Source organism: Bactrocera oleae, chromosome 2, assembly GCF_042242935.1.
Source record: "Bactrocera oleae isolate idBacOlea1 chromosome 2, idBacOlea1, whole genome shotgun sequence".
NCBI classification, from domain to species: Eukaryota; Metazoa; Arthropoda; class Insecta; order Diptera; family Tephritidae; genus Bactrocera; species Bactrocera oleae.
In genome coordinates, this window is record NC_091536.1 from 44,494,813 (window position 1) to 44,519,775 (window position 24,963).

At 37.0% G+C, this 24,963-nt stretch overlaps 1 protein-coding gene across 4 annotated transcripts in view; it reads left to right on the forward strand.

Moving 5' to 3' along the window:
* Positions 1 to 24,963, forward strand: part of tw (Protein O-mannosyl-transferase 2) — a 240,925-nt gene that overhangs the window by 181,308 nt on the left and 34,654 nt on the right. For all 4 annotated transcript variants that reach the window (XR_011398013.1, XM_070113053.1, XM_070113051.1 and 1 more), the window contains one exon: positions 20,712 to 20,907. Coding sequence is in view for 3 of the 4 variants with exons in the window: in XM_070113053.1 (XP_069969154.1) it covers positions 20,712 to 20,907 (196 nt within the window). In the remaining variant the exon portion in view is untranslated. The remainder of the gene's footprint in view (positions 1 to 20,711; positions 20,908 to 24,963) is intronic.

Below are 24,963 nucleotides of genomic sequence, written 5' to 3' on the forward strand. Positions count from 1 at the left end.
TCTACAGAAACTTACAAATTTTCTTCCCAGTTACTAAGTAAATAAAAAAAATATTGGGAAAATTGCCCACATCTCAAATTAGCTGATGCCAACTGCACAACCCATCACAAATCGACATATTATTAGGCAGTGGCTTAATACCTCAATTTATGATTGAAGGTATTGATAAAATCTCCAATAATTTATTAGCACAAAACACATTCTTTGGATGAATTCTAAGTGGTCAGGTGACAGAAAAAATATATTCATTTACAACCCAGGTTGAAAATATTTCAAATGAATATATAAACAATCAGCTGAGAAACTTCTGGGAAGTAGAAAAACTACCTCTGATCATTCTGCCTTCACAAGAAGACCAGGCGTGCGAAGAATATTACATTGTCACTTCTGAACCAGCAAACATTACGGAGTATGGATGCTTTTTTTTCTCACTTTCTATACAGTTTTTGTTCATGTTGTTTATTTGGTTTTATTTGTGCCTCGATCGTAGCAGTGACTGTTATAAATATCATTAAAATTTTTCAGTGCACTGTGAATGTGTAGTGAATTTAACATTATTTTTTGGTGCTTAAAATCTATATTGCATGTTGTCATCGACATTGACAATCTTTGGGTGGTACCATAATCACCTTTCTGCGTAAAACATTCAATACTTATACTATATTAATGTTGAGTTCTGGAGTTCGGTGAAGAACATAAAATATATTTGCAAGTATGTGAATTTACCAAATTGGTGGGTTTATTAGCTTCAATTAAGCTGCCTGGCGTATCTTCGTTTTCCAAATTCATAAAGAGGATCCAGCAGTTATTCATTTAGTTCTGAATCTTGAAAACGACCAACGTGAACTTTTCACGATCGAAATCGTGATATAATAATTGGGTCATGTATATACAGTCAATTCAAGGCAGACTGAGTGGTTTTATCTCCGACTGTTGTCGGTTAATGCCACTAGACCATTGTCATTTAAAAATATATTTAAGAAATGGGCAACAGTATCCAACGTATAAAGATATATGTCTTGCACTGAGATTGCTAGAAGATGCTTGCATTAAATTGTACCGGTACATAAATTTGTCTAATATTTAGTACTGTTGATATGTGTGGCCAGATCCGATTACAAATGTTGTGGGATTCATAAAGATTCGTTGACTTATATTACCGTTCAAGGTGCAACGATCTAACCGTAACATTCAGTCATTGCGGATTTACCAATCAGCTATTTCGGTATGAGTTCACAAAATCGGAGTGCATCTGATTTAATCAATTCACATATAAATCGGGAAGCGCAGTATACTGTCGAATTGGCTGCAACTGTTACTTGCAACTTCCACTAATAAATGATGAACAAAAATTTACTCACGACCGCATACTATTTGGCGGCACTCTGTCACTCCCTTTAGATGATTTCAAACACGCTCAACGTACGCTAATGATATAATGCTTGCGTAAAATCATTATGAAATCATGTTTTATGGGAAGTTATTGATTTATAGCTATTTTCGTAGTTTTTAGCAAAACTGTTATATAGGGAGAGGACGGGGTTATAATCCGCTATCATCCATTTTCACACTGTCGGTAGGGGTTTTAAAGGGATTTATCATATGCGAATTCGGGTGAAATTTTTAGTTCACAGGTGTCCTTTACTACTGCAATCCCCTGTAACAAATAACATGTTTATATATCTTAATATAGTGCTTAGTTATGGCATTGTAAAGGTTTTGGAATAATGGCGTATTATGGGCGTGGCAGTGATCCAATTACGCCTATATCTGAACTCATCCTCACTTTATTTCCACGTGTACCAAGTTTTAATGAGGATATCTTAATTTCTTCTCAAGTTATCGCTTGTACAGACGGACAGGCAGACAGTCACTCTGATTTCAACTCGTACGAGACGAAATCATTTATATATATATAACCCTATATCAATCTCGATTAGGTTTAGGTGATACAAACAATCATTAGGAGAACAAAACTATTATAATCTGTAAGAACATGTTGCAAGAGTATAATAAACAAAATCGGTTTTGTGCGTTTTATTGGCGCTTATGAAAAAAATAATAAGTTAAATAAAAAAATATACATAAACAAGTACATTGAACATATTTAAAATAAGAAAAGTAGCTTTCTTTTGAACAACGAGGCAAATTCAAATTTCTCAACGAATTTCTCTTTAATATTCACAATAAAAAAATATACATATACTAGCTGACCCGGCAACGTTGTTTTGCCATAAACATTATTTTTAGGAAGTATTTTTTTTTTTTGACTATAAGTGTTTGGAGGATGTAAATATAATTGAAAGAGGAATGAAGAGGTGTAAACAATTAAAATATACTTTATTTAAGTTAACAAATTATTCTTTAATAAAGTAACAAATATATGTAAAATTACAGTTATTGTTAGCTATCTAAATTATGGCAACTAAAAATAACCAAAGATTAACCTCTGGGAAAAGCATGGTATACCCAAATCTAAGCCACAAATAGACAACGTTTGGCCTTGTGACTTATTAATCGTCATTGCAAATGCGAATCTAAATAGAAAGCATTTGAATTCAATTGGCATTCAAAATTTTGGCTTTTATAATTTTTTAATTACTAATCTTGTGCCATTGCAAAGCCGTAGTAGATTCAACTTATGAAGCAAAATAACCGGAGATCTAATCCATGCCGAACATATCCAATGAAGTCAAAAAAACAATTGGATAATTCACAGTTTTCTTGGCGTCGATAGATTTGTATGACACCAAGTTCCGAGCCACAACTGTTGTATTACTTGAATTTAATTAAGTTCAAATTTTTGGTACCAAAATCGCTCTTTCTGCCAGCCATCCAAGATTTTTATATTTTGTATGTTAAACATATTGTCGGAGAGAGTATTTTGCGAGTTGATGATGGTGCCGAAATCATTCGGTGATTCTATGCATCCAGTATTTCCACGTACAGAAACTTTTCTATTGTCAATATTTAACAGTTGTTTTAAGAAAGTTTTGACAGATGGATCTTGAAGCATACGATATGTTCACTTTCAGTTGCAATTCTTCAACAAAACGCCCCAGGCGCGATGATTTTAAGCAAGCGACGGTCCTCGTCATCTTCGTATGGTGAACGTGTTTGAAATCACCTAAAAAGAGTAACAGAGTACCGCCAAATAGTATGCGGTCGCAAGTTAATTTTTGTTTATCATTTAGTAGTGGAAGTTGCTAGTAACAGTCGCTGCCAATTCGACAGTATGTTATCATACTTCGCTTCACTTTATATCGGTGTTGATTAAATCAGATGCACTCCGATTTGGTGAACTCATATTGGAATGGCTAATTGGTAAATTTGCAATGATATTGCATCAATCGGGAAACATGTCATCAGTACTAACTACAGTAATCATGTTCTAGGAATCCCAGTGAAAGACATATATCTTCGTACGTTCGATACTGTTGTCCAGTTCTTTATGTATGTTTTTTAAATGACAATGGTCCGGCGACGTAACCAACAACAGTCGCAGATAAAAGCACTAATAACAAGTAAGGAAGAGCTAAGTTCGGATGTAACCAAACATTTTATACTCTCGCAAAGTTAAATGGTATACTCGTTTCAGATTTCTTTGTGGATCTTGCCGCCTTGTTCTATGTTGACCGATATTTTCGGTAAAAAGTCAACTATAGGCACCGGGGTCCACATATTCACTAACTAGGGGCTTGAACAGTTGTGGTTCCATTTAGATAATTTTTGGTCACAAGGTGGCATACTTTAGACGTATTATTCACGCAAAGTTTTACGGCGATATATTTGTTGCTTGATTTGCATAGTGGAAAGTGAAAAAATCAGACGAAATTTAAAATGGTGTTATATGAGAAATAGGCGTGGTTGTAATCCGATTTCACCCATTTTCGTACTATTACATAGAAATATGAAAATATTATTACGTACCGAATTTGGTTGAAATCGGTTAAGCAGATCCCAAGATATGGGTTTTCACCTAAAAGTGGGCGGTGCCACGTCCACTATCTAAAAACATTTGTTCCCAGTGAATTTTGTTATTATAGCTTTAGCGGTTTAGGAGATATGCATATTAAACCTATTAGGAGGCGGGACCACGCCCACTTTTTAAAATAAAATTTAACTGCAGACGCCCCTCCCTAAAGTGATCCTGTGTACCAAATCACAGTCTTGTATCTTATTGTGGAGCTTAGTTATGGCAATTTATTTGTTTTTGATTAATTGCATTTTGTGGGTATGGCAGTGGTCCGATTACGCCCATCTGCAATACCAACCGTCTTACGGTACCATATGTACCAAGCTTGCACACCCGAATATTAGCTCGTCTTTTCATCCTGATCATTTATATATATAAAACCCTATATCTAACTCCATAAGGTTTAGGTGATACAAACAACCGTTAGGAACAAAACTATTATGCTCTGTAACAACAAGTTGCGAGAGTATAAAAACGTTAACTTCGGTTCCACCGAAGCCCTTCACAGATACAAATATTCCTTACAATAACTTGATTTCAATCTAATTTCGTGAAGATGCCTCGTCAAATAAAAAAGCTTTCCATGCAGGCACTTTACTCCGATCGTTCAGTTAATACGACAGCTATGTGTTATTGCCATCCGATCTGTACAATTTCTTCGGAGATTGCACTATTACCTTAAGTAATAATGTATGCGAAATTTCGTGAAGATACTCGTCAAATAAAAAGTTTTCCATGTAAGCACTTGATTCCGATCGTTCAGTTTTTATGGCAGCTATATGCTATAGTGATCTGATCCAAACAATTTTTTTGGAGATTACGTTGTTGCCTTAGAAAATAACTCATCAAAATTTCGGAAAGATATTACGTCAAATAAAAAAGTTTCCCATACAAGAACTTGCTTCCGATTGTTCAGTTTGTATGTCAGCTATATGCTATAGTGGTCAGATATCGGCCGTTTCGACAGATGAGCAGCTTCTTAGTGAAAAAAGGACAGGTGTCGAATTTTAGATCGATAGCTTAAAAACTGAGGGACTAGTTTGCATATATACAGACAGACGGACATGGCTAAGTCCACCCAACTCATCATGCTGATCATTTATGTATATATGTTATAGAGTCTCCGACGTTGGTGTTACAAACTTCGTGGTAACCTTAATACACCCTGTTCAGGGTATAAAAGCATATAGCCTTTTAACTTTCTCATGTTGATAGAAGCCAAACGTTCAAGTCCAATGAAACAAATCAAATGCAATCATTATGTGTAATATTTAAAGGGGATCACAAAATTACAAGGTGCGTTCCAAAGTAAACAGTAAAAAAGTAACAAAGTGTAGTGGGGCCATCTATATGTCGACTAGTGCGTGAGAATCTGCTATCCTTTACCGACCTCCAGTAAAAATTTCATGATCATTTCATTTCATCTATTGGAAGTGAAGTTATTGCGTTTTAAGTGTCAGTATGTTTTTGTCATCGGTGCGAAAATGAGTTCTGAACAAAGAGCCAACATTAAATTTTGTTTTAAAATTGCACGAGTGGTTTCAACGTTTTCAAAGTGCCGAAACCCAAAAAATCGCGACTGGAGAAGTCAAAAATGAAGACAATGCTGATTTGTTTTTATGATTCCAAGAGTATTGTCCACAAAGAATTTGTTCCACCCGGCCAAAACGATAATGCGGTATTCTACCTTGGAGTTTTGAATCGTTTGGTGCACCGTGTTCGACGTGTTCGGCTCGAATATCACGAAGATGGAAGTTGGCGTTAGTTGCACGATAATGCGCCGTCTTATCGATCGACGCTTGTGGCCAATAATTTGACCAAAAATCACATTTTAACAATCAACCACTTCCCGTATTCACCTGATATGGCACCGTGCGACTTCTACCTTATCGGAAAAATGCTTTTGGACCGTGCAAAAAGCTGTATTAAAGCAAAAGGAGACTATTTTGCATAAAATTAATTGATTTTGCCGCTAAAACCATTTGTTGTCTTTAAAAAAAAAAAAAACTGTTAACTGTGGAACGCACCTTGTAGATTGTGAGAGAGATTTAAGAATATGTCAGAAATAATATTGTTCAACAGCAGAAACTTTGTATCAACTGTCTGTCCAATTCTCATGTGACAAAAGACTGTGAAAGCAAATTTAATTGTGTTTATTGTCAAAGGCAAAATCATTCATTGCTTCATATCACTAATTTCTTTTCTTCTTAATTGAACCGAAACCATATTAATAAAACTGCCGGGTTAGCCGCAACAACGATATCAGTTAATCCCGAATTCCGAAAATAGGGAGGACTAGCCATGTTGCTTAAAAGCAGCAAAAATTCAAGCTCGTCATGCAGAAAATGATATACAAATTATTTTTCCCCCTTGTGGTTGTCTCTATTGAACATACTTGTAATAGATATTTATTCAAACTAAAAGCATTAATTGATCAAAACTCACAAAAGTCCTTTATATCATCTAAGCTCAAAATCGGCTAAAACTGCCAGTGAAAAATTAAAATTTTCAAATATCGGGAATGAGGGGTAGAATCATCCAAAATTCAAACAAAATATGTTCAATTATCATAGTATCTCCATATGCGGATAAAAGAATAGAGTTGAATTCTAAGTGGTCAGGTGACAGAAAAAATATATTCATTTATAACCCAGGTTGAAAATATTTCAAATGAATATATAAACAATCAGCTAAGAAACTTCTGGGAAGTAGAAAAACTACCTCTGATCACTCTGCCTTCGCCAGAAAACCAGACGTGCGACGAATATTACAAGTCCACAACAACCCGAAACAGACAAGGTCATTATTTAGTGCGACTTCCATTCAAGTCAAACTTTCCTGAAAATATTGCACCAGGCCACTCTAGAACCTTAACTATTCAACAATTCTTAAGCATGGAAAAGACTTTTTAAGCTTAACAAAGAAAAGCGAACTTAAATCAAAAATATGATAATGAAATGGAAGAATATATTGACCTAAATCATATGGAAGAAACGGGATCTTATGAAAAAATATTAAAAGGCAGATATTTATCCGCTTATCTTCCACATCATGGAATAGTTAGCCCAGATAAAATAACAACAAAACCACGAGTTGTTTTTAATGCCTTAAAGTGTACGCGCTCAGACAAAGCACTCAGTGATGTACTACATACCTGCCCAACATAACACCTGATCTCATGTTTGTCACACTTAATTGGCATGTGTTTAAATACGGTTTTTATGGGGATGTGGAAATAATTAATAGGCTAATATTAGTACACAAAGATGATCAAGATTTCCAGATCATAGTCTTTCGTAAGACGGTTAATAGTCAAATCCGTGACTACAAACAGAAAACAGTCACCATTGATAGCAAAAACTTGTGAAAGCCTTTAGAAACTTCTGGGCTGCGAGCACATACATATGTTTGTGGACGATGTTCTATCTGGTAGTCACAGCCTGTCATCAGTGTGCGAAACATTAACTCAAGTGCTGAAAGCACTACATACAACCGGGTTCCATTACAGAAGATAACTTCAAATCATTCCGAGATAATAAAATATATAAAAAAGGAAGACTTATTAGATACAAACTTCTTTAAATTTGAAACAGCCAGTACAACGAAAACTTTAGGAATTAAATGGATCGCGATAACAGATCTGAAAATTCTCAAGAGTTTTTGAGAAACGAAAAAGAAGTTATATATAAACTCCGATAAATAAATTTACGTCCGCATGGTTCTCCGTTTAAATTACAATTGAATTCTTTATTTTACGTATATTATAATTTAGCCTAAGCCTTAACCTAACGGCTTAAACTATTGGCAGAGAACGTATATCATAGAGAAGGTTCACAGTGCGACCATTAGCAAAATATTTCATGCTTCGCAGGGGAACTGAAAAAGATGAGCGTGTTTCACCACATTTGGAAGGGGTACTGAAAACGATGAGCGTGTTTCACCAAATGGCTACAATTAACATCAGGGGACTGAAAAATAGCAGAATTGAGCATTTTCAATGTTAATTGAGAAAAAAATGCTAATTTCAATGTTAAGAAATTTACGCTTACAGATTCGTATATTTACAATGCGCAAACGACTGTGCATATAATTTGAAGATATTCTGCCTATACAGGATGGCTCACGAATCGTGCTACAAAATTAAACCGCAATAAATTTCTTTTTAGTCAATGCATTACATATATTTTTTTTTATTGTATAGAAAATTTTATTTTATTTAAACAATTAATTATTCCTCCATGCTCAACCACGCATATGCGACACCTAATTCGGGATTGCATCAATTATCTATTTAATGGACTGCTTCAGTTCAGTCAGATTTTTGGGTTTGATTTTGTACACCTCTTGCTTGACATAACCCGATAAGAAAAGACGAAGCGGTCCCAAATATTCTTATTCAAATATATATGTACCCATTATAATTGTTAATTTGTCTATATGCAACGTATGTATGTAAATATGTACACTCATTGTTTCATGCGAAATCTCCGTTGCCACGGACAACCAATGGCCGAACGGCCGCCGATTGTCACCGCTTCCCTTGCCACTCTAACAGCTTTGCCAACAAACTATCGTAAATATGTATGTTTCTGTATGAGCATGAATACATATTGACGCAGATTTTTGTGAGACACGGAAAAATATTTTAAAATTGTAAAATATTTTAAATCGACAAAAGCTTTGTTGCCAGTTTTGTCAATTTTTTCTGTGTTTTGTGGGCTTGCGTGGTTGCAACTTTTCCCTGCTAGAGGGAATATCAGAAATATCACGCTCATCGCATTTATGATTTTTAGCTTTGCCTGTTGGCAAACGCATGCTCGGGGAGATGAGAGGGTGTCTCTTTTTGTGAATGAAGCGAGGTTGCTTGTTGAAAGTACGCCTGCGTTCATGAATGAAAATTTTGTTGTTGTGTGATTTACTATAAATTTGGGATTCGGCTATTTGCTGACTATTGACTTGTGACGATTATTGTTTTTGTAGAACAATGTTTGTAGTTTTTGCGGGTGATATATATACATACATATGTACGCATAGACATACATATGTATATGTGTGTACATATAAATCATGGCGCACACATATATTGTGTTGATATATGATAAAATTATGATTTGAATTTCTGAATCCGCACATTCAAATGTGCTTGTGCAGATATATGTACATATGATTATATATAAGATTATTATGATAAAAGATGTACATATGTACATATACATATATTGTAATAAATTTAATCTCTATTAGGAAAGTATATTATGTAAAAACTAAATAAAATCATTAAATTCCCAAATTGACTATATATATTTTTAAAATTACATAATTTAATTAGAATGTTATCAGTTTTGCATGTTTTCATAAAAATTCGCAAAATGATATTCATATCAATAAATATGATTGCATATACGCGTATAAAAATATAAGCCAAAAGAGTAACATGCGCTGTAAAATCAACGCAAGTCTCTGAGCATAATTTTTATTCAATGCTCAGCTCTGTTCACTTGTCACTGTTAAAATTTCTCCTTCCTAGCCGACTGTGGTGAAACACGCTCATCGCATTTTGTTAGGTTTTGACAATTCACACGCTGGTCCGTAGTTGGACCTTCTCTATATTTTACGTTCTCTGCTTATACTTACCCCTTTTCTCATACATACTTACCAATAGCAGAGAACGTAAAATATAGAGAAGGTCCAACTACGGACCAGCGTGTGAATTGTCAAAACCTAACAAAATGCGATGAGCGTGTTTCACCACAGTCGGCTAGGAAGGAGAAATTTTAACAGTGACAAGTGAACAGAGCTGAGCGTTGAATAAAAATTATGCTCAGAGACTTGCGTTGATTTTACAGCCGCATGTTACTCTTTTGGCTTTTATTTTTATACGCGTATATGCAATCATATTTATTGATATGAATATCATTTTGCGAATTTTTATGAAAACATGCAAAACTGATAACATTCTAATTAAATTATGTAATTTTAAAAATATATATAGTCAATTTGGGAATTTAATGATTTTATTTAGTTTTTACATAATATACTTTCCTAATAGAGATTAAATTTATTACAATATATGTATATGTACATATGTACATCTTTTATCATAATAATCTTATATATAATCATATGTACATATATCTGCACAAGCACATTTGAATGTGCGGATTCAGAAATTCAAATCATAATTTTATCATATATCAACACAATATATGTGTGCGCCATGATTTATATGTACACACATATACATATGTATGTCTATGCGTACATATGTATGTATATATATCACCCGCAAAAACTACAAACATTGTTCTACAAAAACAATAATCGTCACAAGTCAATAGTCAGCAAATAGCCGAATCCCAAATTTATAGTAAATCACACAACAACAAAATTTTCATTCATGAACGCAGGCGTACTTTCAACAAGCAACCTCGCTTCATTCACAAAAAGAGACACCCTCTCATCTCCCCGAGCATGCGTTTGCCAACAGGCAAAGCTAAAAATCATAAATGCGATGAGCGTGATATTTCTGATATTCCCTCTAGCAGGGAAAAGTTGCAACCACGCAAGCCCACAAAACACAGAAAAAATTGACAAAACTGGCAACAAAGCTTTTGTCGATTTAAAATATTTTACAATTTTAAAATATTTTTCCGTGTCTCACAAAAATCTGCGTCAATATGTATTCATGCTCATACAGAAACATACATATTTACGATAGTTTGTTGGCAAAGCTGTTAGAGTGGCAAGGGAAGCGGTGACAATCGGCGGCCGTTCGTTAATATTTTTTCGGCACAGCTCGGATTTTCTACCAACAACACAATGTTGTGACGCTTTGTCGTCGCGTCAGTCCTTCGACACAGTGACTCTTTGAAAAGAAAACCAAAAACGTGAGCTTCGGCCATTGGTTGTCCGTGGCAACGGAGATTTCGCATGAAACAATGAGTGTACATATTTACATACATACGTTGCATATAGACAAATTAACAATTATAATGGGTACATATATATTTGAATAAGAATATTTGGGACCGCTTCGTCTTTTCTTATCGGCTTATGTCAAGCAAGAGGTGTACAAAATCAAACCCAGAAATCTGACTAAACTGAAGCAGTCCATTAAATAGATAATTGATGCAATCCCGAATTAGGTGTCGCATATGCGTGGTTGAGCATGGAGGAATAATTAATTGTTTAAATAAAATAAAATTTTCTATACAATAAAAAAAAAATATATGTAATGCATTGACTAAAAAGAAATTTATTGCGGTTTAATTTTGTAGCACGATTCGTTAGCCACCCTGTATAGGCAGAATATCTTCAAATTATATGCACAGTCGTTTGCGCATTGTAAATATACGAATCTGTAAGCGTAAATTTCTTAACATTGAAATTAGCATTATTTTTCTCAATTAACATTGAAAATGCTCAATTCTGCTATTTTTCAGTCCCCTGATGTTAATTGTAGCCATTTGGTGAAACACGCTCATCGTTTTCAGTACCCCTTCCAAATGTGGTGAAACACGCTCATCTTTTTCAGTTCCCCTGCGAAGCATGAAATATTTTGCTAATGGCCGCACTGTGAACCTTCTCTATGATATACGTTCTCTGGTATAAGTATATTTCAACAGTTTCGTTAATTCATTGTAATAGATAATGTGTTCTGTAATAATGTAATAAAGGTAAGTATTTTTATAGCATAAAACATTTATAATTCATTTCAATATTATTCAATTAATCTTAATTTTTTTCAGTTTATTTTGAACATATATTTTATTTTAGTTTCGAAAAGTTTCTTGACGCCACACCGGCCACCTTGACAGGATCATTATTCTTCAATATTGATGGGTAGCAGGGCGAGCTTGTGAATAGGACGCTTAATTGTACCTGCCTTGGTTGCCACGTCTGCCACTCGTACCTTGTCGTCTTGCCCTTCTACGGTTCCGACGACTGATCCTAGTACCCACTGCTGCGGTGGTATGTTGTCTTCGTGAACGAGGACGAGATCGTCGGGCTGACGGTTCCGCTTCGGATACAACCATTTGTTGCGCTCCTTAAGGTAACGTACGTTTTGGATCATTGTTGCCAAAACTGCTGCTTGAGACAGCAAACAAGTTGCCATCTCTCGCAGCAACGAATTGGGTCCGTTGCCACTTGTGCTGGTGGTAGTGCTCGGAGGGAGCACCCTATGAGTAGATGTGCTAGAGTTAGCGTTTCGCCGTCGTTGGGGTCCTGGCTCAACGGTACGAGGGGTTTCGAATTGAGAAAGTCTTCCACTTCGGACAGCAGTGTTCCCAGCTCTTCGGCTGTGAGCAGCAACTGGTCGACCGCGTATTTTTAATGTAGTATATATTGTGCAGTAATAAGGGGAATTTGGCATCGTATGGGAGGGGTGCATTTAATACGCGACCTCCTACTCGGATTAATTTGAATGAAAGCGACATATCCGAGTACTCATGCAAAAACGGATTGAGTTTTTGCAAGTTTGCGGGTAGCCTACAGTTTTTGGATTTCATTCGCAAATTCTGAATGTTGGACCACCTGAACAATTTTCGAAAAACTCAAGTGTAATTCATCTGATGTCAGATCCCTTTCCACAGTAGGCCGTTTTTGATCATCTAATTCACCGTAATAAATATGCGACCACACGAAGCAATTTTTGATGAGAAGAGATTTTTTCGATAAGGTCCATTATTGCATTGTCTTTCACATTTACAGCTAGTGTGAAAGTATTTTTATTCTTCTCTAATGCTTCGTCTTCTGGAGAGAGCTGGAAGTGAGTATTAATTGGCCACAAAACGGGGTCTTCTAGGAGGAACTGTGGACCGCCAAACCATATCGAATTATTCAATTCGTCCACGTTACAACCCCGAGACACTTGATCCGCAGGATTTTGTTTTGTTAGCACATGTCGCCAATGTACTATGTCAGTCAGTTCTTGGATTTCGGACACTCTATTTGCGACAAAGGTTTGTAATGTAGATGGATGTGTTTTAACCCAATGCCCAAAATGTAATTTTCTCGAATCGTCGACTCAACATAGGCGCTACTCGTGACCATAATTTGGCAAGAAGATGTGCTTCTGAGAGTTCGAGACGCGGAAGAGACTTGGTCTTAAGCGGAGCCACTCTAGACTTTGCAGTAAGCAGCATACATTTGACACCACTAGCAGATTGGCTTCGTATGTATATGCAGCATCCGTACGCTCTTATTGAAGCATCGGAGAAGCCGTGTATTTGGCATATAGCACTCGACTCTAGGTTTACGTACCGAGGAATGCTAATGGATGAGAGCTGCAGTAAGTTGGCCAGCTAGTGTCAAGGCGCAATGTAATCGACTCATCCCAATCTAGTTTTTGGATCCAAAGCTCTTGTAATAAGATTTTTGATTTGGTGACTAGTGGGGCTAATTATTAAGTTATTAAGTTATAATGACTTTTCAGTGCAGTCACTGTCGAAAAATTTATTTTATAATTACCTCACTTCCTATAAGATCTAGAGACTCAAAATTTTCAGATCCTGTAAATAAGTCATCAACATAAAAGTCTCTATTTATGGCCAATGAACCGAGTGGATACTTAGTTGTATTAGCATCGCTGAGCATTTGTAAACACCGTGTTGCGAGAAATGGTGCAGGCGCAGTGCCGTAAGTGACGGTGTTAAGTCGAAAATTCTGAATTTACTCTGAGGGATGCTTTCTCCACACAATAAGCTGACAGTTTCTATCTTCTTAATGCATAATTATTTGGCGGTACATTTTTGCAATGTCTGCCGTTAAAGCGTACTTGTGTAAGCGAAAACGAAGAAGAGTTGAGTATAATTCTTCTTGGTTGGTTGGACCTACCATAAAAAGTTCATTTAATGAAATTTGAAAAGAGGTACGACTCGACGTATCAAAGACAACTCGTAATTTTGTTGTTGTGCTCTCTGGCCTCAAAACGCACTGATGCGGAATGAAATAGTGTGGCTCACTCGGGATCTTATTATTTGTTGAGCTCATCTGACCCAGTGCTTTATACTCATTCATGAAGTCCAGATACATTTTACGAAGTTCTGGAGCTTTCAATGTTCTTCTCTCCAGGGCCTGAAACCGCCGAACTGCGGTTTCATAGGAGTGACCGAGTAACTTACGGTCAGCTTCAAAGGGAATTCTGACTTGAAGCCTTCCTGAAGGTAATACTTGAGTTGTATTAACAAAAAACTTTTCACACTCTTTTTTTTCTGGTGTGAATTTGTTGCCATTTGTTTCTGAAGGAAGTTCCTCCAGAGCCCAAAACTTTTGGACTACTGAATTTATTGCCTTTAAGTCTTCTTCAGCTTGGCATATGTGATATTTACTTCGGGAGGAGGACTTACACTGCTGACGTATTTGCCAGACACAATTTATCCCAAAAGAGTTTTCTGTAGCGTTGGTTGATTAGGACCACTTTTAATTTGGCCAACAACTAGCAGATCGAAAAAGCTTTCTGCTCCCAATAACATATTAATCTTTTGGGATTTTTGGAATTCTGGATCCGCCAATTTAATACTGTGAGGAAATTTCCAGCCATTAACGTGAATGTTGTGGTCTGGATGATTTGCCGAAATACATGGCATAATCCAGAATTCCGCCGAAAATATTTACCCGGGACTTAACAAACTCGCTTAATTTTGCCCCGACTTTCGCGTTGCAATTTCCAATTCCTATAATATTTAACGTCCTGTTTTGACGTCGAATCCGGGCAGGTATTCTCCACAGCTGGTCCTCATAAGAATAACTGCTGTAACCAAAATTACACGATCTGGTACGCTTGTTGTATGCATGGAGGTGCAACAGCAAATGAAACGGGATACTGGTGCAGTAGCGTATGGTGGGATCGATTACACACGCGACATCGATCCGCCCTGCACTTGGAGACCGTATGTCTCTTACGCAAACAATTTATGCATAAGGGTACCGATTTGACAAACTGAAATCTCTGTTGTACAGAGAGAGTTTTTAAAGTGGGACAGGCGGTTAAATAATGGTCCTTTGATTTGCACTGCTGACAAGTCGGCTGCTTTGTATTTGCAGCAACTAGAGCTGACTTCGTCCTGTCCATTTGCCGATGGTCCTCTGGGATATTGAATTGGAGTCACTCTCACTGACCTACAAAAAGTCGAAAAGTTGCTTGACGCAACAAGATCAATTCTCATATTCTATTCAGCCACTATCTGCAATGTCCGCCATAATCGAACGACAAACACTCTTTTCGGTGGTAAAATTCTTCGAACCCGCAGAATGGCTTTCGTTAGTAATGATACAAGCAAAAATCCAAATTTTAGAACTGTGGCAAGATGGCACTGAATGGGATGAGCAAGTAAAACCTATTCGTTTAACAAAATGGGTTCAATTTGCTAATAGTTTACATAGAATCTCAGATATTCGAATCCCTCGATGGCTAAATTTCACCCCTAACAATCATGCAGAAGTACCCGGCTTCTGTGATGTCAAAGCCAAAGTTGCACCCTTGAAAACATTAATCCTGCCATGACTTGAACTGAATGAGGCCCTACCTCCGGAAAGTCGGAAAATCGAACGTTTTCATATCACGCACGATGGTGATGATATATTGAATAGATTCTCTTCATTTCCAAGGACACTAAGAGTAATTGCTTGTATACTCAAATTCAGTTAAAGAGTCAAAGAAAAAATTAAAAGAGTTCCAAATTAATCTGCTTCACAACTCACGCAATCAGATCTGCAAAATGCTAAAGTCTGTCTTATATCATAAACACATGCCCGCTATTTTAGGAGTGAGAATTGGAATTGGTCGAAGCAATGCCACTCGAAAAAAGAAGCTCAGTTCTCATTTTGAACCAATTCTTGGACTCAAAGAGATTGATCCGTGCTAATGGAAGACTGACAAACTCCAGAAAGTACGTTTTACTACATTATATTTAACATATCTCCATCAGCTAACATGATAAATATTGCTTGATGCAGCAAATGATCCGACTAAAGCCACTAATAAAAAAGTGCTATCACAAATAAGTGACATTATTCTCAATCCACCGAACAGCGACATGTATCCAACACTAAAAAATCGCATAATTACGTAGTTCGCAGACTCCGGGCAAAAACGTGTAAAGAAGCTACTACAAGAACAAGAGCTTGGTGACCTGCGCCCATCACAACTCTTGCGCGTGATGCGTAGTTTAGCAGGCAAGGAAATAAACGACAACATACTCAAGTCTGTTTGGATGAATCGGTTACCTTCCAACATGCGACTAATAATTTCCATCAGCAACGATCCCCTGGACAAAGTAGCTCTGCTCGCAGATAAAATCAGTGAGGTTAGCGACACACCACATGTACACGTGGTTGAAGCCCAACACACAACCACACACGCGAAAATCAGCATCGAGCAACAACTGACTGAATCACGAAAGAAATCGCCTCGATAAAAGCAAACATAAATCGTCGATCTAGAAGTCCAAGCAGGAACGGTGCTCCGTCACGCTCCGGCACACAAAACAACAGCTTGAGCGATTTGAGTTGGTACTACCTAAAATTTGGTAACGAAGCTAAAAAATGTCGCAGCCCCTGCACAAGAAAGTTAAACTAATAAGTCTGTCGTCAATGGCGGTCGACGACAGGCTCAACAACGCAAACCGCCATTTAATAGTTCGAGATAAGGTATCTGCAATGAAATTTCTTATCGACACGGGAGCCGAAGTCAGCGTAATTCCACCTACGCAACAACAACGTAGACATCCTGACAAAAGTAACTCCCTCTATGCAGCAAACAGGTCCACCATAAAAACTGTATGTTAATTTGGGTCTACGCCGCCAATTTTCCTGGAATTTCATAGTTGCCGACGTATCACAAGCCTTCATCGGCCAACCAAAAGGCCATCAGTTTTATCCAAACCGTGACGCTTATCACCTGAGAAACTAAAAGCAGCAAAAGCCGAGATACAGTTTATGCTAGATGCAGGCATTTGTCGTCCATCTCGCAACCCATGAGCCAGCCCATTACACATGGCGAAAAAAGAAAAACGGCGAGTGGAGGCCATGCGGGGATTTCAGGCGACTAAACGTTGTCAACGAACCTGACAGGTACCCCTTTTCACACTTGCCCAACTTCACGCACTCACTGCAGTTGCAGAATTTTTTCCACACCCGATCTGCGCCGGGCATACCACCAGATTCCTGTCGAACCCACCGATGTACCAAAAACAGCAATCACCACACCATTTGGAATGTTTGAATTACCTTTCGTGTGCTTTGCTTTAAGAAATGCCAGTCAAACGTTCTACAAATTCATAGATCACGTCTACCGCGAATACGATTTCGCCTGGCCATAACTTAATGACATTTTTATATCGTCGAAGGATATAAACCAACATCGTCAACATCTGCAATTAGTGTTTGAAAAACTGCGCGAATACGGTTTGATCATCAACCATTCGAAGTGTATACGAATTACTAAATTCGAATTCCAGCTTACAAATTAAGCATTTTACGGTTCCAGGCACAGACATAGAAATATTTTGTGATGTAAGCACCAGCAAAGCCAGACCATACCTAACTCCTTCGTTTCGCAAAACAGCTTTCGACTCCATACACAACATGGCAGACAAGGGCGCCTCCAAAACCACAAAATTGATCGCGGAGAAGTTCGTGTAGCCTGGTCTCCGAAAAGATTGCCGCTTATGGTCCAGACAGTGCATTCCATGCCAAAGAGCCAAAATACAACGCCACCACAGAGCACCCCTATCAATATTAATTTTACCGGATCACCGATTTGACCACATAAACATGGATAACGTCGAACCATTACCACTTTGCAAAGGATATCCATACTGCTTTACAATATTCGATCGTTATTCCCGATTTTTTTTTTTTTAGCCGACAATTGCTTTTAATTCCAACACACATTGGATCGCGAGATTTGGAGTACCGACAAGAGTAACAACGGTCCAGGGAAGACAATTTGAATCTGCACTCTTCTGAGACCTTGCCAGGATTTTAGGCATAAAACACTTACGTACCACCGCGTACATGGCATAGATCCTTGAAAGTAGCGATAAAATGACACATGACGGACAAGTGGGTTGAAGTTCCCCACTAATTCTCTTAGGCTTTCGTTTCGTTTTCGTGGAGAGATGACTTAAAAGCGACACCCGCAGAAATGGTTTACGGCAACACTCTTCGACTACCTGGTCAGCTATTTTCCGAAGATCACACTCACAACGCCACCGAAGGTGAATTTATCGGAAATTTAGGCATACGCATGCAGGCAATGACACCGTCACCAACAACAATTAACTCAGCTCATGCCCCATTCGTGGAAAAGAATCTGCACACAACACCATTAGTTTTTGTGCGCAATGACGCAATTCGTCACCCGCCTCAACCACTATACGAGGGACCATTCCCAGTAGTCGAACGCAACGACAAGTTTTTAAAAGTCAAAATCCAGGGAAAGGACGTGAACATCTCCATCGACCGGTTGAAATCAGCCTTCGTCGCCGAGGATAGCCAAAATCCGTCGAATCAAACAACTCAGCCAAAAGAGTATCAGACAAAATCGGGACGACGAGTACGATTTTGCTTTTCTGTATAGGGGGGAGTGATGTGGCAATCACAAATGCAACTCTGCAAGAGTTCAACCTAGACTATCTGTCATGCTGACGTACCTCCATTTTCCCTTTTCATCACGCATCGTCCAGCTGTAAGCACGTCATCCCTATTTTTGTATGCAATCACATTATATCATTTTTTGTAAAGTAAATAAATTGAATATTATTGTGTATCCCACAGCAGTGTACATCTCCAACTGCACCTCACATGCGAGGACTCTGGGAATCAGCAGTTAAAAGATTTATTTAGCTTCCCATTTAAAGAAAACAGCCAGTAATCATTAAATAAAAAAGTTTAACACATTACTCGCTCGTATTGAAACCTTTCTGAGTTCACGGCCAATGTCATCACTCTCGCAAGATCCCTCCGATTTTACAGCTCTAATACCTGGACTTTTTCTCAGAGGAGCTCCCCTTCTGGCCATACCTAAGGCGAAAGGAGACTCACTCACATTAATAAACCGATGGGAAAATATTAAGATAATCCATTATGAATTCAGCCTTAGATGGAAGGGAGACTACCTCAAGTATCTCCATAAGCGATCGGTGGAAAACAAGCCAGAAAGAACCCAGTGTAGGAGAATGTGTCATCACAAACGGCGTTTGTTTTCCTCCTACTGGATGGCGACTGGGTCGAAATTTAATTCATAATGTAATCGTTTTGTAGCATAATCAAAATTAAAAACAAAACCACGTTTTTAACATATATCTTTCCATAGCAATGGACGGAAAAGATATCGCCAGTACTCCAAAAACTGTGACATCCATTGTTAGCATACCAGGAGCATCAGCTGCACCCGTGGCCGCTCCGAGAACGGAAAGAGATACAGGTGCGTCTAGCTGGCCATTTTTTTCAATTTTCGTCCGCACGAGCAGCAGCGTCAATCACCGTCCGTTGCAATTCATTTTTCAGTCGACCGAGCTCCCCCAGAGGACAACACGTGAACAAAAAATTATTTTACCAAAAGTGTACTAAAATAGTGAATAGAAAGTGTATTTCGAAACGCAGTGAATTTTAAAGAAAAACTTTAGTTTGAGAGAAACGAAAATTTAAATTAAAATAAAAGAATTTGTAAAACACAAAAAAATATATGTATATATGCAGTTAAGTAGGTATACAAAGTGATAGAACTGAAAAAGCTCAGAATGAGTAGTGAGAGTGGTTGAGATCGAATTTTTTTTTTGCTTATTTTGGAAGGATGCCAAGATAGGAGAATTGAACAAGATTTTTATATGAGAGCTGTTCTAACTTTTAATTAATTAATTTTCAAAAGGGCTTACTACTTTCTTTTTAGATTCTTTTAATATTGCTGGTTCGTAGACAGAAAATTCGTTCCCACCCTTTTTCGCGAGTTTCTGCTATCTACAAGTAGTACGTACAAAAAGTAAGGATTTTTATGAGAGCTTGAGCTTGTAGATATCGCGGAACGACCATTCGTTAGACGTTGCGAAATCAATTCATGTCGCAATTTTTGTACGGAATCATTAAGCGTTGTGTAGTTTCTTAATTTACGGCATAACCAAAACCCCTATCAATAGAGAGGAAAAGTCAATATTATATTTTATTACTAACTTTTTGTCCAATACGTGTAAAAAGTTGATTTTTATTATAATCAAATATATGTATGTATGTATATTAGGGTGAGCGAAAAAAAATTTTTTTTTTGCTTAGCCGGGTATAAAATTTGTAGGTTATACAAAAAGAAAATTTTTATTTCGTAAAAAATTATTGATAAGTGTGGAAGTCCTCTTTCTGGCCAATTAAAAGTTATTAACAAAAAAAAAAGTCTTAAACGACAACATTCTTTCCTTAAGCGATAAAATAAATTTTGCGTCAAAAACCGTCACATTCGGTAATTTTTTTATAAATGTAAAGAGTTTAAACCAAAAATAATTTTTCTTTGGCAAAAAAAACTTTTACTCGAAATTTTCTTTAAACCTGAGTGCGCCTCCAGATGTTAAAAAAATAATTTTTTTGTCCAAAAATTTTCTTTTTTTATAATCTAAAGATTTTACTCGCAAGCTAGGAAAAAAATAAAAAAAAATTTCGCTCCATTCTTAGTATATATGTACATATATTCTATTTTACTTTTGAAAAATTTGTTAATGTCCTACTATTCTTTTGAATTGCACAGGGACAATACTTTTCTGGAAGCTCTTACCGTATATATCTACTTGGAAATCCTATAATTTGGTGGAGTAATTTGGCTTTTCTACTATTATTTATATTCGTGTCTTTAGTCACTATTATCAAAAAACGACGTTTAGATGGCCGACGATTAATGGAACGAGCAGCAATGGAGTCCGCGGAAGAAACATACTCATATACTGGTAATATATTTTAAACCGAATTACCTATTATATGATATAAAAATTAAAAATAACTAATATATACAAGTTTGTACAATTTATTTTTATTTATTTATTTCAAACATTAGTTTCAATGTAAGTTTTAACATTCATTATTCAACGAAAGGGTGAAAGGATTACAATCATATTGATACAATATTATTAACTTATTTTAGATTGTAGACTCATTTGGTCTAATTACTTCATTTTTCTTCATATCCAAGATATTGATTTAAACTAACCTAATTAACTCAAATGCCATACATGTGGAGAAAACTCAGCCAAGGAGGCTTCATTTAATTTATACAGGATAGGGATTAGATCACGGTCTACACCGATTTAATTCATCACTAAATTACATTATGTTTATGAAAACAATAAAATTGGATTGGATTTTTGAGAATCGTTATTAGGTATACATACAAGTATGTGTGTTAGGGGAGTATGAAAGTATTCCATTATTGACAACACGATATATTACTTCCAGAAAAAGATGCTCTCTGATTTTCATTAAGGTACCTCGCAGACAGATAGATATTTTCGTTTAAATTTCAGCCGTAAGCACTTAGCTCCAGATATTCGGTATGTGGGAACTGGAAAATGTATGGTCCGATTTCGACCATTTTTGCACGCAAATATGCATAATTTTATTTTGATAACATTATTATCTTTCTATTCATATACGGTAAAAGAAAAGAATCATATAAAATTGTAAATGGTGATACATGTGAAGTAGGCGTGGCTGTACCCTGATTTCGCCAAATTTCCCAACATAACATTAGGACCCAAAAATGGGCTATGGCACGCCCCTTATCCAATTTAGTTTTCAACTTAACCGTTATATGCGTAATGGGCATGGTTATCGTCAGATTTAACCAATTTTCACTGCAAATAAAGAAATTTTCCAGAAAAAAGCTTTGTTGTAGCTCTTTGTAAATTTTCGCTTAACGGCATTTTGTAGGCATGGCAATGGACTGATTCGGGTCATCTGGAATAACAACCACTTGCCAAGGAATACGTGTACTAAGTTTCATCAAGATATCTTAATTTTTTGTCAAGTTATTGCTGGCGCGGACGGACAGATGGACGGACAAATAAACAGATAATCACTCGGAATTCAATTCGTCTTGTCATCCTGATCATTTATATGTCCATAACTCTATATCTATATCGATAAGTTTTAGGTGCTAAAACTACCGTTAGATGAACAAAGCTATACAACTCAATATATACTATAGCAAGATGTTGTGAGAGTGTAAGAATTAATGTTATAACAATACTAAATGTTTCATAACTTGTATATCAAAAGCTACATATGTCAATCACAGTTAATAGGTTGGTTGGTTAAAAATATACGTCGACTGATTATCACATAACGGCTGCCATCACAGCTCAACACCATTTCCACTTTTAGTGTGGATGGGGTGATCCAAGAAAAGTTACTTTTTTCAATAGCCTTGTTCTGACAGATCACGCGTGAGTCGTATCAAGTTGTTATGTTATTTTTGTCCAGTATTGTTTGGCATTTCATCATGGAAAGACTTACGTACGAACAACGTTTACAAATCGTTTAACTTTATTACGAAAATTCACGTTTTTTAAAAAATGTGTGTTCGCGCGCTTCGCTCAACTTATGGTCAACATAATCGACCTACTGAACGTACTATTCGCAACACCATCACCCATATTGAGGCCCAGCATTCAATACTAGATAATATTTGACCGAATAGGTCATGTCCAGCACGCAGCGAAAAATATATAGCGGCTGTAGCTGAGAGTGTATACGAAGACCGTAGAGAGTCGATTCAGCGCCGTTTGATCCGACGTTTTCGAGCCAAATTTTCCTCAGCGATGAGGCCCATTTCTGGCTCAATGGGTATGTAAACAAGCGAAATTGTCGCATTTGGGACAAAGAGAAAACTGAAGAGATTCAAGAACTGTCATTTCATCCAGAAAAAACATCGATTTGGTGTGATTTGTGGGCCAGTGGAATCATCGGTCCATATTTCTTTAAAAATGATGCCGGTAAGAACGTAACCGTCAATGGCGACCGCTATCACGCCATGCTAACCGACTATTTAATGCCTGAAATTGAAACCCGATTGGCCCCCAAGATCGTGTGATATCACACCGTTATATTTTTTTTGTGGGAATATGTCTTAAGTCTTCGATTCAGACCATGGTAAAAACATCACGCATGTTGTTCGTCAGTTACCAGTTGAAATGCTCGAACGAGTCATCGAAAAATGGACTCAGCGGATGGATCATCTGAAACGTAGCCGCGACCAACATTTGAAAGAGATAATCTTCAAAAAATAAATGATACAAAATGTTCTTTCGAATTATAATAAACATTCTTTATTAAATTTGAATTTTCTGTTTTTTCTTCTTAAAAAAAAGTAGGGAACCACCCTTTATTTGGACATTTCATGGCATGGTACGAAAGCGAAGCTCAACAACAACGATGTCATGTTAAAATAAAATAAAAACTTAAATTTGGTCACAATAGGTTCTGTTTTTTGTTATTCAGATAATTTAACACCATTTATGATTGGATGAAAATGTTGGCCAAATGACCGCGTATCTCCACAAATTTACGCCAATTTCCGATGAACCGGATCTTCGAGCTCCACGACCGCTGTTGGTTGACTGGCGGAAACGTTTGAGAACCCCCAGAGAAAATAATCTAGAAGATTTCATCAAATCCCGCTCGCTGTTGAAAGTAACGGCATTTCCCACCTCATTTAGAAAGAAATAAGCGCGTTGACGCCGCCGTACCACAATTCGCATCAAATGGTCAATATTTGGGGATTCAATTACGTTTCCTGAACCACATGAGGGCTTGACCTACTCCAATAGAGACAATTGTTTTTGTTTACGAAGCCTTTAAGTCAGGAATGGTCCTCATCTGAGAAGATTTTTCGATGAACGTTCTTTCAACGTTTTTTGCGAGAACGTAAATTTGCGTAATAATTTTGGACAATTTTCAAGCGTTGCTGTCGAAATTACGTCATCCCTATTGGCAGACGTCTCATATGGCAGTTGAATTACTACTACAAATACAAACCAATTCAAACAAGTAAGGAAGCTCTAAGTTCGGGTGTTACCGAATATTTTATACTCTTACAACTTAAAAGAATCAAAACTCGAAACTCGGAAATTCCTTCAGGTGTTGATAAAACTTTATATTAAAACATGTTGCGAAAGAATGTAATATCCATTATTCGATGAAATCGCAAATAAATTACAATAAAATTTTGTATCATACGAGGGCTGCTATATATATAATATTTCTGGCCTAATAATGAAAATACGAATATTTATCAACGAAAATAGTTTTCTTTTTTTTTCGGTCGATTGCTGTTTTGTTTCGGGCTCATACGCATAGATCCATGATTCGTCACCTGTGGCGAACTTCTAAACGTCTTTTGAAGCACCGCGATCGTATTTTTTTGCATTTCTTTACACCAATCCACATGAGCCTTTTTTTGAGCGATTGTCAAATTGTGCCTGATCCAACGAGAACAAACCTTTTTTACGGCCAGGTGTTCATGCAATATCGAATGTATGCTGGTGGGAGAAATGCATAGGCATGCCTCTATCTGAAGGTATGTTACATGACGGTCTTGCATTATCAGTTCACGTACGGCATCGATGTTTTCTGGCACAACGGCTGTTTTTGGACGACCTTCACGGAATTCGTCTTTGAGCAAGCGTCGGCCACGATTGAATTCGTTGTACCAGTTTTTCACAGTGCTATAGGATGGTGCTTCATAGCCATACAAAGATTTTAGTTCATCGATGCACTCTTGTCGTGATAATACATGTCGAAAGTTGTGAAAAATGATCGCGCGAATATGTTCACGAGCTAATTCCATTTTTTGGCCGAGATGAATTTTTTAATTCTCTGTAAATAAAACAATTCACGATTAAATGACAAAACGTTCTGAGTGATGTTATGCTAAAAAATGTCAAACTTTCCAATGGAAATCTCAGACTTAGTGTTGCCTAGGCCAGCCAGCTATATACATAGCAGCC